Source organism: Passer montanus, unplaced genomic scaffold, assembly GCF_014805655.1.
Source record: "Passer montanus isolate IOZ18808 unplaced genomic scaffold, ASM1480565v1 scaffold21, whole genome shotgun sequence".
NCBI classification, from domain to species: Eukaryota; Metazoa; Chordata; class Aves; order Passeriformes; family Passeridae; genus Passer; species Passer montanus.
In genome coordinates, this window is record NW_024366703.1 from 6,429,731 (window position 1) to 6,446,579 (window position 16,849).

Below are 16,849 nucleotides of genomic sequence, written 5' to 3' on the forward strand. Positions count from 1 at the left end.
TCCCTCTGCACATGAGCCTCCAGCTCTTCCTGAAAGCACCGGGCCCTCTCCCCCAGCCTGCCAGTGTTCCGTTTTCCCAGGCCCCTGCTCAAGAGTTCCTGTGTCCTGCCCAGACTCAACTTCTTCACATCTGGATCAGGGCATTACCTTTACCTTTGTGCAGGTGTTGCTGGGTGGCTGCAGAGACCTTGATGACAGGGCCACAGTGGGGGCGACCTGCAGGAGTCACAGTCCTTCTGGGATGGTCCTGGTTCACTCCCAGAGCAGCAGGATGAAGATCCATTTTATTGGACCTAACCAGGGTGAGATGCCTCAGCAAGAGAACATGCAGCCTGTGGGTCCCAGCCATGCCCAGAGCACCTGCAGTGCTGCAGGGCAGCCCTAAATATGCCCAGGACTCACCCCAAGCAAAGCAGCAAACCTGGGACAGGATGAGGAGCCAGGCCATGCTGAGTCCTGCAGCCATGCTCCAACTCTGGTCATTCAGGTACTCATCTCTGAGCATCACCTGCTCATCTCTGGAAGCAGCACATGGAGGGTTAAATGTGTCCAGTGGTCTCTGGAAAGAGCACTGGAAAGAGGAAACAGCAGCAGCCATCTGTCCCCCACCCTGCTACTCTCCCAGCAAGTACCTACCAAAAAACCCCCCTGGAGCTTCCCAGCTCCTCTGCACTGAAGCCCATGCCCGTCCCCAAGCCCCATGTTCATCCCTGCAGCCACAGCCCCTGCTCCTGCCACACAGCCCGATGCTGGGCACCAAGCAGGGACAGCTTCAGGACACAGCTCCAAGCCAGGGGATGGCTGCTGCCTTGACTGAGGGAGTAAATATGGGTTATGGTCACTGGTTCCCAGCAGAGGCTGGGAGCAAAGGCTTAGCAGCAGATGTAGAGGTGAGAAACTCAAGAAAGGCAAGAGGGGGGAGAAGATGAACCTGGAGTGGCAATTAAGGCTCACCAGAGGGCTGGGTTAATTGGAGACACTCCTGTGACCTGACCCAGTGATAGTGGCACACGATAGACAAGGGCTGGTGAGAAACAGCCACTGCTCTGAGCTGCAAGGGAGCTTGTCTCCACATTTTACAGGCATTCCTCCCCTGCCTCCATGCAAGGTATCCCTGGCTAAAATATTCCCTGTAGCTGGGTAAGTGGCTGTGAGCCCATAAACCACCCTGATCCCCACCCATCGTCACTCCCAGAGCTCCTGTCCCACTCCTGCCTCGGCACAGCACTGGGGCTGTCCCTGTCCTGTCCCAGCACTCCATGCCATGGGATGCTCATACATCTCCTTTCCTCAAGGCACTGACTCAGTGCCTGAGGCACACAAAGAAACCCACGAGAACCGGGAGAGGCAGAGCAGCAGGTGTAGCTGGTCCCAGCACACATCCTGCAGAGTCATGGCATTTGCTGAGGCCAGGAGGATGGAGAAGCAGCTGGGACACCTGAGGGCTTCCCCTGAGCTGACAGCTCCCCACTGGGACGTCTGTCCCCTTATTCAAGATGAGACAGAAATCCTTGGAAAGGATGCGGTCCCAGTGCTGGTTCTCAGGGTTTGCCCAGCACCATCTAGTCCAAACCAGATAAATTCCAGAAGGAAGCAATAAGCAGCTCATGCAGAGGCAAGAAGATGCATTGCTGAGCAGCCTCTGACCCCTTTCCCTGTGCTGGGCAGCACGGGCTGGGCAGGCAGAGCTGCTCAGACAGGGCACCACTCCCAAGGTCAGAGCAGTTTGCCAGGGCTGCCCTTTGGGAGCTGACCCTGCAGGAACAGACATGGTCTGGCAGCCTCCCCCTCACTGCCCCTTCCTTGATCTGCCTTGGTAAATGCCAGCAGGGTGCTCAGGGCATGGCAGGGAGTTTTGGATACACCACTGTGTGATGTTAGCCAGGGCTTGAGTTTCTTCAAACCACAGTGGCCTCCACAAGGAAGCCAGTGCTGTCCCCAGTGAAAGCAGTGCTCAGGCTGCTGTCTCTGCCTTGCTGCACTGGAAAGCCCACCTGACTGTTCTCCACCTGCAGGCAGGTATTTACCTGGACAGTGGGACCTTTCCAGCCCAGCTGTCCCTGGTCATATTCCTTATCCAACATCAGTGGTCCCCAGCTGATCAGCCTCCCAGCTAAGCAACCTCTCTGCTGGTTTGGAGACTTCGAGCTGCTCCTACCAGCCAGGTGCACATCAGCAAATAATTCTGGAGAGAAAGCTCAGGATGGGAAGGTAACATGGATGTGAAACATGGAGTATCTCTCTTGGGGATATAATGAATGTGTCTGAGCTCTTTTAGGGTAAAGCAAAATGGCTGGTGCTCACAGACCTGCACTGCTGGGCATAGATCAGCTGGCAAGGGGGTCAGGCTGAGATCTCTAATGGCTGCAGCTCACTGCAGTGCATGCAGTAGCTTAGTTTTCCTTTTTTAAAAAATTATTCTTATTCCACCTTACTATTCCCATCTTAAGATTCAAAACACTGGATCATTTCTACATCCTGGGCACTGACGTGTGCCATTGCACAGGAAGCTGTGCCACACACTGCCTTGGAACAAAAGGGGCCAGGATGCTGCTGGAGCCAGGCACAGCCCTTGCTCCCAGGACAGACAGACAGCTCACCCAGAGAAATCCACGGCAGCATTCCTGCATGTCTGTCTGCTCAGGGCCTTTTGTTTCCTTGGCCACGCTGCCTCCTCTCCAGAGAGCTCATCATCCTCTTCAAACCACCAATTGCTAAACTCATCCTGAACAGTTATTGTAAGAATTACATTCTTTCTAGCCTAGCTAATCTAAACTGGGCAATTCCCCCTTTCCAAAAAGTACCTTACTATACTCTTGAAAGCATGTATATAAGACAACAATAAAAAACCACCAAACAAGAGAAGATTTCATTTTAAAGCTGTAGGTTGATCAAACACTGTTAATTTGAGGCTATGGCAAACATTACTTTCCTTCTTCATTTGAAGTGGAAATAAGGCACACATTTTTAAACAGAAAGGGTAATTAACCACTGAATCTATTTAAGATAAGCTGTTCCTTCTTTTCCAGTGGAAATTTACAATTGAGATTGCTTTTCTTTCTCAAAGACTCTCTTTAGTATTTGAGTTTTTGGATTCCAAACCAGATTTCCTGGGAGAGTTTTTCTAGTTCATGCCCTGCAGGACAGCACTATCCTAGTCCCAGAATTCTGGAATAAAGACCCCAATTCTCATCTTTAACCATCAAGGAGAAGGGTGGGAAGGACTATCTAAGGAAGATCTAGAAATAACCCCCAAGGAGAACCTGTTTCTCATGGGAGTGGGCAGTATGTGTCTTGTTTGGGTACACAGACAACTGGGACTGTGGGCATGGAAGGGGTCTTGTTTGTGTGTGCTGGCACTCACAGGTCATTGAAATCAAGCTGCATTCTGTTACCAGTCCAAAACAATGGATGTAGCCTGTCACTGCAACTCCTCTTCCAAATCTATTACTGGATGTGAGGAAATAGCAGAGAGGGAACAGAAAAGGTTAAAGCAGTGTAAATATATATATATTGCATATTACATATAAATATGGATATACAATATTTATTATATATGTGCGCATACACACACATACATATGAACACCAACACCCTGCCAAATAAAGAACAGGGCTGCTGGGAACCCTGTCACAAAGAGAGATGGAGATTAGAAGTGACAAGAATCCTGCTCCCAGCACTTCAGAAAAGCAGGAGCCTTCACAATCTGCAGTCCCCCGCTGGTTCCCAAGAATGGAGCCAGCAGGGAGAGAGATGTCGGGAGTGCAGGGGTTTGTTTGTTTTCTGACCACCCCTGGAGTCAGGATCTTAAAACTGCAGTGGCCTTTGTTTTAAAAGGGGCTGTTAAGTAAAATGGAAAGATCCAAGGCTGCTATCCAAGGAGCACTTTTAAGAGGAAGGTATTCTGAGGGTGAGGTGCTTGCCTTCTGATGTGGGCGAGCGTGGAAGCATCCCCAGCCATGGAACTGCGTGGCGGTGCTGTGATATGTCAATTACTCACTCATTATTGAACAGCAGGATTCTGATTAGCTTATAAAACAAATATGTGCTTCTCCTACCAGGATCTTGCAACAGTACCCAGAAAAACACAAAGTCTTTACAGGTTTTGCCCCCACACTTTTTTAATGGGCAGGATGGCTCCAACTTTTCTCTATCAGTCACTCTCTGGCTCACAGGGCAAACTCATCTGCCCCAGCCAGAGGCCATTAACTGTGAATGGAGAGAGTGTTAATTAAAAAGTATGCTGTGGTTTTAGGAATAAGTGTTTTTTTTCCTGACTGCCAGGGCAGTCTTTTATGCTGCATTTGTCAATGAGCAGCAGCTCTGAGGTGGATCTGGCTACTGCAGACTCTGTGTCCTGTGTCCTGCATCCACCTCAGCTCAGGGCAAAGCTGTCCACCTTTCATCCCCAGCACTGTCAGGGGTTCACACTGCAGATGTTGTGCACAGTACATGTGTAGCAGAAGAGTGATTCACACACATGGGCTCAAGGAAGATACAGGACTGGTATTTTGATAGCATCTTTCCCCCCAAAAGGAAAACAGGAGAGATTCACAGCTTAATCTTTGTATTTAAGTTATTTTCTGAACAGTTAAAAAAAAAAAAAAAAACAAACCACACTGTTACCATGATCCTAGCTCAAGTGAACATTAGTACATTAACTACACATCACCGTAACATAATCACAAAATTCAAAGCACTCATTACTTAAGAATCCAGATAACAAATATAGCAGAGTAACAAACAGAAAACTCTGGAGAAACCATGTTCTTTCTCACCTCTCCCACTTCCACAGCCCCCCCAGCCTGAGCAGGCTGGAGTGATGCAGCACAGGCTGGCCTGGCAGGCATGCAGCTCTCCTAAATGCACTGATGGAAAATGATGGGAAGGAACAGGACAATACACTTTGCTGAGGTCCACACTATTGTTCTGCCATGCTAAAATTGGGGCTAGGCTAAGTCCTGCAGGGCCTCACATGATAAAGACACAATAGCCAAAGCAAAGTTTTACACTCAAAAGCAGCTCCAGAGTTTTACACTGAATTGCCCAAAAATTTTCATAGGTAGCTCCTTGTAAAAGCCACTGCAAACAGCCCACTGACCTGCCTCCTGTACGTGGAGTTTTGCTTAGAGGTAAACCAGAGTTCCAGTGCCAGGAGGTTAAAACACTTTTCCTGTGAAGGCAAAAAACTATTCATTGTGCAGGTATGAGCACAGCTGCTCTGTGATGAAGACTTGTATTTCATGCTGATTTTCTGGCCGCAGCTGCACTTGGCTCCTGCTTGAGCAGAAATCAAGGTATCTCTTAGAGTGATAGGCTATTAAAAAAGGGATTTATTTAGGAGCTGTCTATAGTATCTAAAGGGCTTGCTCCACATCCATGTACATCAAAATCCTTCTGAGTTTGAGAGTTTTATCTTAACATCCCTAAGGATCAACCAGTGTTGCCAACTCCCATGGTTTATCTGCTGGATAAGATATGTGGAAGCCCAGTGATCTTTGGGAATAAGCACAAAGACACAGGAAGAGTTTTCTCACCAGTCAAAGAACGTTCTATTCTGGCAGTGTGCCAAGGCTCCCCCATGGGATTTGCTTTGGGAATTTTGCCCAGTAGTTTGGCTACACCTCATCTTTAAAAAAATGGGGCAAGGGGGGAATGGAGGGGAAGCCAAATGCTCAGTCTCAGCAGGTAGCCATTCCTCTCAACCCATTACTGGGATTTTGGAGAAGGAACACACCCAAGGGACCTGCTGCTCCCATCCCTGAATTAAAAGTGGGGCCAGAAAGACTGTAACCCCCTCATGCCAATCAATCCAGTCGGTATTTTCCAGCAGGACAAACAAATTTCACATGGAGAACTCCTTTGAGGACAGCTGGGTCAGTTGCTGTTTCCCCCCCTCCTTCTGGGAAGCTACTGCTTATCATTTTGGGGGGAACAGTAGGGCAAAGCTCAGCATATCAAATGCATCATGCATGCCACTTGGAGACCCTGGCAAAGCTCATTCTCCTCTTGCCAAGCATAGTTTAGACCATCCTTTTCTCCTTATGTCTCCACTGCATCCTAAAAGGGGCATCAGCTGGCAAGGTTAACAGTTGGAGGCCTTACTTGATCACGTCCTGATGACTTCTGACCATGGAAAACCTCAATTTTTCACAGCCAACTACATAAGCTAAAAGATCTATTTTCAGCACCATCCCCACTTCTGTAGAGATCCATCTCCATCCCTCCATATGCCTAGTTTTCAACCTCTCAGGTCATCTCCTCCTTTTCCTCCCACAGTTAAGAGCAAGCCTGCAGTAGGAAGGCTGCACATTCCTTCTTGTTCCTTTCTCTAGCAAAGGAGAGCTGCTAGTATTTGTGATTTATTAAATGCAAATATTGCCCTTTCCCAGTGAATTAAGGAATAATAAGCCACAAAAGGCAGATATAAAATCATGTTAAAGAAAGCTAACTTAGGCAAGAGCCCAGTCCAGAGAGGTGCTTCCCATTGGAGGTGGGATGCCAGAAAACTCAGAACCAAGCCTGGAGTTCTGCTCAGACTGAGGAAGGGACATGTGGAAGGGGCAGATACACATACCTGGGAGTGGAGAAATGTGCATGATACTCTCCAGCTTTTTCAGTGTTCAAAAAAAAATTAAGAAAAAGAAAAAAGGATCCTTTGGAGCAGGAGGTGGGTAGGTAGAGCATGGTGGTCCAAGTCAGCTTCCAGTTTAGAAACAAGTGTAAAGCATTTCAACGTTTCTGATGATCACAGACTTCTCAACTTGTCACCTGAATCCTTCTGTTCCAACAGTGGATGTGTCTGTCCTTGAATGTTAACAGGGAGCAGAGGGAGCTGCTCCAGAGGAGACATCTGTAGAAGTTATCTCACTGCCATCTCCTTCATGCCATTTTCTATTTGCATATTTGAAAGCAAGCTGTGTTCCTCTGAGGACGAGAAATATTTGCAGCAAAACTGTGCCCTATTGCAAAGGAGTCACACGCAGGAGATGGTGTGGCCACAACAGATTGTCCCACATCTCCAGTACTTTCCATCCCATAATCCCAGGTGGAAGGCTAGCATGAACTTCCTACTTGAGGGAGAAGTGATGATCTCTAAGCAGCAGAGGTATTTCATTTCAAAGCAATGTGCAACACTTAAAGCCCACAGACACTTCCAGCCTTTTTCTGTCTCCTTTCAGCAGGCATGTTCTAGTTCTTTTCTTTATAAACTCTGCAATTACTCCAATCTGGTTGAGGAATTATCCATCCTGTTCATGCTGAAACCTCTCTCTCACATGCACTCTTGAACACTCACACACACATGCACACATATCCGAAGGGAAGGGAGTTTGAAAAAGCCACTTCTGACATTGGGAGATCTACTTACCAGATTGCTCCTCCCTGGGTGCACAATAAACACCACCAAATGTCAGGCTGTGGCAGTTTCAAGTTCAAGTTAGATCAGTTAACTTCAGTTTCCTTCTTAGCCATCAGAAAATTTGTACAACTCTGGGAGTGGGGCAGGAATCTTCACCCTTCTGCAGTCCTGTCTGAAGTACCTACACACAGTCCCTTCCTGAGGGTGACACATCTTTTTTACCACGTGCCATAAATGGATTCCAGCAGTTGCTTGCTAGATGTACCTTAAAGAGCTCTATACAGCAGAGTACAAAGTATGGTACCACTTGAAGACCCAACAGAATAGCAGCACAGAGCAGCAGGGCTATGATAACCAAGGACAATTTGCAGTGGTGGTGTCTCTTGTGTTTGGCCAGTCAGTCTGCCAGCTCTCCCAAATTCTCTCAACCAGCAAAAATACAACACATTCTTGAAGGTGTTGGCCACAGAGATGTAATTGAAATATCAGGAAGTTCTGCAGCCTTCAGCTGCTGGAGTAACAGATCTTTGTTTTCTACAGTAACAGAAATGGAAAAGACAGAGGATGACAAAACCGAGGAAAATAATTAATAAATCTTCACCCAAGGTTATCTAAACCCCTGCTGATATGCAGCCATGCTGCAGACCTTGTAATACCTGTACTTAGAGGGATTCTTAAAATAGTATTAAGACTCAGAATTCAACGAAGTTTGGGATGTGAACTTTGATTCTCTCTACTCCCTTGCCACTTTGGCTTTGGGACTGCAGTATTCATGATATGTAGAGCTGCCTGAAAGCAAAAACAGCCTTCCTTGACTTAAAATTAGTTGTGGATAAACATTGTGACTCAGAATGTATTTATGACTCTGCAGAGGTAAGTCACTGTCACTGTTACCTGAACAGAGTTGTTAACCTGTTTGACTCTTTTACAGTAATAGTTCAAACAGAAAAGAGGAGTGTCATCACATGCTCTGAGATGCTTGACACTGCTGCCCACATGCTTCAGGAAATGCACTAGATACTACACCAGCTCTGCCCTCCTCCCTAACTCCACTGCCTTCTTCTCTGTCCTAGGTATCACCCAAATTACTGAAGCCCTCTGGACTGCTCTCTGGGGACTCTTGGACCAGCTCCTTGCTAGATTTCACTGGTGGAAAAAGCGCATCTCAAGCAATTAGAAACAATGCAGCAGCTTCCCCAGCAAAGTGAAGTTGATGAGAAAAGCTTATAAGAAAATCCCACCTGCCAAGTTCAGAGGGTGTTAACAAAGCCAGTTAGCAGGCAGCCCTCCAGCCCAGAGACAAAGGACCTTGATTTCCTACTGTGGGATTAGAGCAACTCCCCACTAAAGCAGTGGAGATTTTTCCAGACCTACAGCAGAAGATCTGGGCCTAAACCTGGAATGGCCAGGGACTGATTTACAGAGTCATTTCTAATCTAAATGCAGGCCAGCTGCAATTTGTTCCAGCTCTGTGAAGAGAGCTGTTTACCCCCAGACCTCTGTCTAGTTCAGAGACATGCAGAATTGTTTCTCACGTACCTACTCTTCAGGGCTATTTTTGTCTTCTAAACAATGACAATTTGCAGAAGTCTCAGCCAGAAAGCAAAGACCCATCTCAGCTATCAGCAAAAGGACTAATCAGCCAGTGTCCCTAAACTGCAATGCAGTACATGGTTACAGAAGCAGACCAAAAACTCCTCAATGCCTTCTAGCGAAGCCAGTCCCAGAAATGGTGCAGAAATGGCCTGGAGTCATTGCTAAATGCAATGATTGTCCTCATGGCTGATTCATTTTACTCAACCACCATCTCCAGGGTGAGCATTTACTCATTCAAGCGAGGCAAAGTCATGGCCAGGATGTTTGTGTAGTGTGTTCATTCTAGGATGGCTTTTGAGAGCTCCATGAAATTTTTAACAGCTCCCTCTTCCAGTAGCCATCTACAGCCTCTCTGAGGGAGAAGGAATGGAAAGATGGGAGCAATGTCCAGCTTTCTTTCTCACCCCAGCCTCAAACTTTCTCCAATTAACAGAATGATTCATAAGTCATCAGCAACATACTGTCTTCAGGGAGAACAGCAGTAGGAAGATGGTACAGACAATCCCTTTGCTAGTGAAATACTGTCCTGGGCCAACAGTTCACCTGGGGTGGGGGTGGACAGGATCTCAGCCCCAGTCCATCATGCTCGGGACTTTGGCAGGAGAGAGTTTAACTTTTCATTGACTAGCATTCCCCAGCAAAGCTGATGTTAAGGGAAGTCTACAATACACATCCGGCTTCCAAAGGGTTAGCATAGCAGGCAGGAGAGGAAAGAGATGGATTTGGCTCATAATAGTCAAATTTCAAGGGTCCTCTCTCCACAAAAAATAAGTCTGCAGTCAGAACAGCCAAAAGCCACAGGGAAGCTGGGGTTGGGGGGATGATGGTCTGCCTGTTATAAGTGTTTCTGCTGCTCTTCAGAGCTGAATGCTTTTTCAAAGGCCTAGCAATGGATATTGATTTCAGCCTGAGAGTAGCAGCCTCCCCACCCACCCACCCACCCACCCACCCTGAAGTGACTCTCAGCAGGATGCACTGTGGCTGTAAGTCTTCTGCTTAACAGCAAAGCAACACATCTGGCGACATCTTAAATATATTCATAGGACACTGGTGACTGGGATTGGAGGGGAATCAAATGGGGTAAAGGGAAGAGTGAACATGAAGAGGGGAATGAGGGAAGAAAGGGATGGGAAGGTTTAAAAATGTTAACTGTTCATGAAAGATAAAAGTCATCTTCTGATATAGCAGCACTTTAGCAGTCAGCCGCGCTGAGTAGACCCTGTCTGAGATCAACCGCATGCCAACTTTGTTCCAGAAACAAGTCTGAGAGCCTCTCTCTTCAGCAAGTATTGGTTACGTGGATAGTTCTTTTGTCCTGGCATGTAAATACTGCAGCTTAAATGAGTCCTGGGAACAAAAAACAGAACAAACCAAACAAACCCCATTCATATTAAGCCTTTTAATGATTTAAAATAACATCTGATTGATCAAACTGTTTGCGAAAATCAAGATCTGACAGGTCCAGAGCATCACTGTACAGTTACCAAACAGGATACAGGAAGTGCTCCATGACAGAGCACTTTCATAGGAAAATGTCACTGTGGACACCCCTTTGCACAAGCCTGTCAGTTCTTCTGCCGTTCTTCTCTCTTATGTTTACTGCCATTAACAGTAATTTTGCATGTACCCACCCACACAGGCAATCATGTTATGCCACTTCACTCATATGCATCAAATTCACTCTACAGCTGACCCAAACATATGAAACATTTTGTACTCCCCACACTGTGCTGGCCAAGACAGAAGGTGATGAGCAAACTAACGAGGCTCTGATATGAATAATTTAACAGCCATGCTATGCGAGAAAAAACAAGGGCTAGGCCCTATCCATAAATTATTTTGCACATTGATGCATCTCGATTTAATTTGCCTGGGCTTGTGCTTGTGCCTCAGTGTCTCCTCCCCTAGCCAAACTGTAATCTTGAATCAGCTTGCTGCACAGTGAGGAGAATGGTCATCACTTCAGAGGGAGGTTCTTGGCAAAACTCTCCTGCCTGGTGACAACTGCCCAGGGTCAGGCCATCTGCATCCTCTTGTTAGGCAGCAGCTGCTCTACTCGCTCTGCAGAAACCCTTCTTCCTTCTGGACAGCAGTACAACTGATTTAATTATTGATGATGATGGACAGAGGAGGAGGAGTTCTTCAGGGGGAGTCATAGGCACCACATGTCACAAATCCTAAAATAAAGTCCCTATTCTAAGGTACCAGAGCAATTCCTGCCCTTTTACAGGACACTGTAATTACTGTATAACCAAGATGACAAACACTGCTAAATCCCGCCAGTTATTCAAACAGCAGGCTCACACTACATCCAGTGTCACCTTTGAGCCTCACTTTATTTTTAAAGGGTTTTTTTTTACCTGTGCGAGTGTGAGGTACAGTGTAGTGTTATTTATCTGGAGATGTAGGTGTATGTTCTGGACGGGGAACGAGTGGATTCTGCCTGGGCAGCTGGGTCATTCAGAAAATCCCAGATGAGGATGGTGTCATCATGTGAGCTGCTGACGATCTGGAACTCATCAAACTGAAGTCGAAAGACTCTTCCAGAATGCTCCTGAAATGCCAGTGGGAGACAGAGCATGTTACTTTGCAAACTAGCTGGCACCTGGGATGGAGTAGGGAAGATGAACTTGGGCTTGATTTTAGTGTAATATTAATTTGTCAGTAAACCCACACTGTGCATCACCACCACAGAGCATAAATTAAACCCTCTCTCAAGGAAAAGGGTTTGCTGTATCTGAGGACTTGACTTGCAGGAAGTTTACATTACAGTTGTCCCACTACTCCTTAAATCCCAATATTAGACATACACTGTGCAGAACAATCCAAACTCTCTCCCCACATAATTCCATCTGGAAAGGCTGACTGGTGCACTGTCTTCCTTATTTCATCACAAAACTCCTTCCTGGAATTACAACATTCCCAGGTACAGCAGGTTACAGGGTAAGAGATAAGAACTTTGCATTCAAGACTTGGCATCACTGCCACTCCTGAAGAGGGAACAGCATAACACTGGAGGACACTAAGGAGCCTGTTGTAAAGTCCAGTGACACAGCAGAAATTCCTCCTAAGCAGTTCTAAAAATATGATCTAGAAAGGGCATTCTTTATAGGCAGTTTGCATTCTGCTCTGAGGCTGAGTGGAAATGGCATGACAATTGGCAAGAGTTCAGACTATAATTAACAGGAGGCAATGGCAAGATCCTGGATTTCACAAAGCAAAGCCACTCTGCTTTCACTTGTGTGTTGCCTATTTTCTCTTGGTGCTCATGACACTCCAAGAGCAGTGGTCTCCTCCTTGGTCACCAGGGAATAGAAACTGTGCAGTGATGGTGAGCCCTGTCTCTTCCATGAACACACATTTCTCTTTAGTGCTCACACATTATAAGGGGCTTCTGAGGGTCAGGAAAAAAACATGTCTCAAAATACTTTAATACTAAAACTACAGGTTTCTCAAACATTTAGGCAAAAGAGAATTGCTAGTTACTAAAGGGGAAGTCTTTGTTTTATAGCACAAGACTACAAAAATACAGCTCAGTTTACAAAGAACAACAGCTGCTTTAAAGTGAATTTCTGAATCTTTAAATCAAAATTATCTAAAAATAAATGCAAATGTAAGCCAGATTCTAAAATAATTTTTTTTTTTAGGATTTCTAATCAGTGGAACCTTTTTGATCTTCTAACTGTAACTTGAGTTTGTCTTATAAACACCTTATGAGTTTCTGTCTTCCCACCTATTCTTAAGGAAAGTGTTTTTCCAGATTTTGTGTTATAGGAGTAAAGAAGTTCTTACAAAAAGTATCATTACAACAGTCAGATCCACTGATGGATTATTCACAGAGATGGTGGGGGGAGGTGGGGGGAGAGACAGAGAGAGATAGATAGAGATAGAGGTACTTTTAAAAGTTCTTTTCAAAACTCTCTTTTTGATCCCAGTCACTGTGGTCTAAATAAGGCTGCCCTACCTGGACTGTTTATGTCATAAGGAAAGCTGAACTGTGAGCTTATTCTGTTCATGGAAAGCTTCTGTCAAATTCATGTGGCCACTGTTCCAGCTAAGGGAAGACAAAACTGGAAGGGACCTGGCATGCAGTGAACATTTGTTATCTGTGCACTTTCCTCCTACTGTTTGAAAATTGAACACAAGCAGCAGGAGACTCATGATGTTCATTGTGCAGCCAGGTTTAATTTTGGAGGACGAGGGAAGAGGAAAAAAACACCAAAGCATGGGTAAGCGGGTATAAGGACACCCTGTTGTCATAAAAGTCCTAAAAGCACCACTACAGCTTCCTCTGCTCCCCACCCTGCTTTTGGCCCCCTCCATTGCTATCAAACAGGGATTTATGAGTATCCATGTGTTGAGATTCCTACAGTGTTTCTATCCCACCGCTTCTGATTTATAATATAATTAGCTGGGGCACTTTGGCTGTCCACTGCTGGAAAATTCAGAGGAAATCACACCAGTTAAATTAAGTCTACAGGTTACTAGGCACACATTTGTCTCAGGCTGGAGCAGAAACACTACCAATATCAAGTCTTAAGTCTTAGACTCTCAAGGATATGAGCTCATGGGCAGAGTTGTTCCACAGCTTGGAACTGGGTGACCAATGACAAAGGGCTTTTCTGGATTTCAGCCATGAAACTATTTTCACTTCTATTTGGCTAACAAGAAGGTTTTGAACATAGCACCTGCAGGCATCCAAAGCTCTCATGGACTCTGATCCTGTAGCTGATGGTCCAAATTCATGATTGGAAAAGGATAGCATGACTTAATGATCTTACTGCCTGTCAGCTGAGTCCCAGTAACCTCACAGCCTGCACCAAATGTGACATAAAGTACTTCACTGAAAACTACAACAGGAGCAGTTCAGTTGGTTGATGAGTGTGCAGAAGATCAGCCAGCCAACTCAGCTGGTGAGAAGTAACCACACTTTTAGAGAATCAGACAGACTTGGTACAATCCTGTTTTAGAGCACAGACTACAGTCAGGAGCCACAGCAGGAAAAGTTCTAACATATACCTACTGAAACACTGCCCAAACACTTTCAACCTAAGAAATAAAAACATATAGTACTTATTTTTCAATGAGATTTTGGTACTGGTTGAAATCTTGCTTTATCCCCAGCAAGAGTGCCATTTTCTTGGGTTGAATGTGGTGGAGGAACACTTATTAGAACCACTCTAAGGCCTTCGCTGTCCTGGCATTTTTCTCACAACTTTCCCACATTATTCTAAGACTAAGCAGAGACATTTTTAAACATGATTGTAAATGTTGTTAACACTCACATAATGACATTTTAACCACACCATCATTGACCTTCACTAGAAACCAGTGGACAGCATGAAAAGAGTAGTTGCTGTTTAACCATAAGGCAATTTCACTGCCTGTTTCTGTCCTACTTTTTCTTTAAGCACCCAAAACACAGCTGAAAGCAATCCCAAGTGTGTTTTGGTTCCTGTTCCTCAAATTTGGAATGTACTATTTTAAAGAAATTTCATGTCAACAACTCAGAGAACTTACTACTACATCATCAGGTACACACAGATTAATGTAAACCCACTAGCATATGGATTTCAAGGATGAGTTAAAGAATTGATTCAGTTATTAACTTCAAATCACAGAATAAAACTGTTGAGAAGTCCAGAGTGGAGTGAAAAGCTCAGAGATTCTAATTTTAATAGTTGCAATTAATAGCTTATAAAATTAGAAGAAGTTGGACACGCAAAAAGCCAGACCCCTAGAAATGATTTCAAGATCCTGCAGACTGGGGCTAAACTGATTTGAGTTTTCACAGCTCAAGATAGCTCTGAACAAGCACACTTTCTTCTACACCTCTATCTAAAGCTCTTACCACAAGGGTTCGCAAGCAGAGGGTCCCTGCTGGAGCACGGGGATCCAAAGCAGCCACAAGATCCCATACTTTAATTTTCCTAGTGGTGAAAAATAAACAAACACCATGGCTCTGTTAAAGAGAAAAGAGCAAGTACTCACAGAAGAAAATAACTGTTAGTACAACTTAGCTAATACATCAGTTTAAGGAAAATTACAGCAATCCTTCTGCTCTTGAGAACTGGTTCTTGCATTTCCCCTTTGTAAAGCTTATAGAACTTAATGGGAGGTAAAAATATGCTGTCAATAAAGTAAAACATATAAAAAGCAGGTGGTAATAACTAACAGAAACACATGGGAATGCAGACAACTAGTCTGTAATGGCAAATGGTCCTGCAGACAACCACAGATGGGAAAGATTGCTCTTAAAAGTGGCTAAGCTGAAAGAAGTTTCAAGTTGAGTCAGTCAGATATTCTTACCAAGCATAAGAACTGGACCACACACATCAAATCACATGGACTTATTTCAAAAGAAGAATGAAAGCTATGCTCTACAGCATGGTTCTCATTTATTGGCCATGAGAAGGTCCTCTTAGTATGACAGACAGAGAGTCTGATATTTATACAGAAGATGCACAAAGTGGAATGGGAGACACTGAGACAGACAGGAAGATGCAAAGCATTGAGTGCACTGGTAACCTCACCCATCATATGCCCCACTGACTATCCTCTTGTTATCAAAGCGTATGCATCTCACCAACTCTTCATGGCCTTCCAGCACTCGTAAACATGCCCCACACTCTATATCCCACAGCCTGCAAGAGAGTACAAAGAAGCATGAAGAACTTTTTAATACCTTAGCGTTGCAGTGAAACATTTGGTCTTTGCTTGTAGTTAATGGAAACTTGGAAATAAAGATTATTATGGAACAACAGAGAAGAAACAAACGACTCATCACTCCTTTTCCCACAGTTAAATGCATACATGATTTGCCACATGACCCTATGATGTTACAGTAACACACGGCAGATGAGTCACAAACCAGTTGTGTCTAGTATCTACAGCTCTAGTAACACAGGATATCTCCCAGTTATCTTCACAGTGAGCCTCACTTTGTTTTACTGAGGTTCATAGTTTGTAAAAGTGTTGTGCCTTGGTTTTAAGATATTAAGAGAGGGAGACTTACTAATCCCCTTGGCACCTTGTTTCAATTGATATGATCACCTTCATGGGGCATGTGCCCCTCTCTGCTCCCCTACATGCCAATTTCTGATTTGGAGACTTCCATCAGACAAATTAAGTTATCAATATAGTGGTGAGAGGTACACCTCTATACCTTTTCTTTTGTCATTTCTCCCCCTGAAGGTATGTTTAATCTGTAATACAGGCACCTTATGCATAAGCTAAAATGGATGCTCTGTGTTTATTATTTTAAATGCATTTTTTCTTGCTCTCAAATAACTCCTGTGGCTCTATGTGAACTGTTTCTAATAATACAGTATTTTTTAAAAGTTCTGCCACCCAAACCAATATACAGTAAGAGGCCCAGCAACACATTATTCTCTCAACTGTAACTATCCCAGTTTCAGCTTTTGTGATGGATTTTCAGCATGGAGAATAAATTAAAATACATATTTTTTACACTTGCACACTACCTCAAAAACCAGTTAAATGCTTCAAACAGTTATGAAGTAAGTCTATTTGTTTTCCATACTTTTGCCAGCTCTTTGACGTGACTCCCAATTACCATGAATAAAAAAAGATTATTTGCTTACAAGAACTGAAATTCTTTGACATGTATTTGTCTAGAGATATTCCATCTCTGGCTGAGACGTGCTCTGCTCATACAGCAGTCCTGTAATAGCAGTATCTGCTCTGACTCCCTGACACACAGCAGAAACAAAGCAGTCACAAATGCTCTCAAATGCTCATTCAGTAAGTGCTCTGACTGGCATGAACTTCACTGTAGTGAGAAATATGGGGTTTGTGGAATTTCTCTGGGTGACACATCTTGAAGCAGAACAGCTGCTGAGAGGTCAGGTCACTTTTGCTTGGGAGACAAAG

The 16,849-nt window shown here is 44.7% G+C and overlaps 1 protein-coding gene across 13 annotated transcripts in view; it reads right to left on the reverse strand.

Moving 5' to 3' along the window:
* Nucleotides 1–4,968: 4,968 nt before the first annotated feature.
* BTRC (beta-transducin repeat containing E3 ubiquitin protein ligase) overlaps nucleotides 4,969–16,849 on the reverse strand; it is a 119,989-nt gene continuing 108,108 nt past the window's right edge. For 12 of the 13 annotated variants that reach the window (XM_039708799.1, XM_039708798.1, XM_039708795.1 and 9 more), the window contains 4 exons: nucleotides 15,490–15,600; nucleotides 14,808–14,886; nucleotides 11,317–11,510; nucleotides 4,969–10,303 (listed from right to left, as the gene is read on the reverse strand). In XM_039708799.1, coding sequence (XP_039564733.1) covers nucleotides 11,349–11,510; nucleotides 14,808–14,886; nucleotides 15,490–15,600 — 352 coding nt within the window. In that variant the 3' untranslated portion in view covers nucleotides 4,969–10,303; nucleotides 11,317–11,348. Of the gene's footprint in view, nucleotides 10,304–10,340; nucleotides 11,134–11,316; nucleotides 11,511–14,807; nucleotides 14,887–15,489; nucleotides 15,601–16,849 lie in introns of those variants that run through there. The other variant, XM_039708788.1, reaches the window with a different exon arrangement.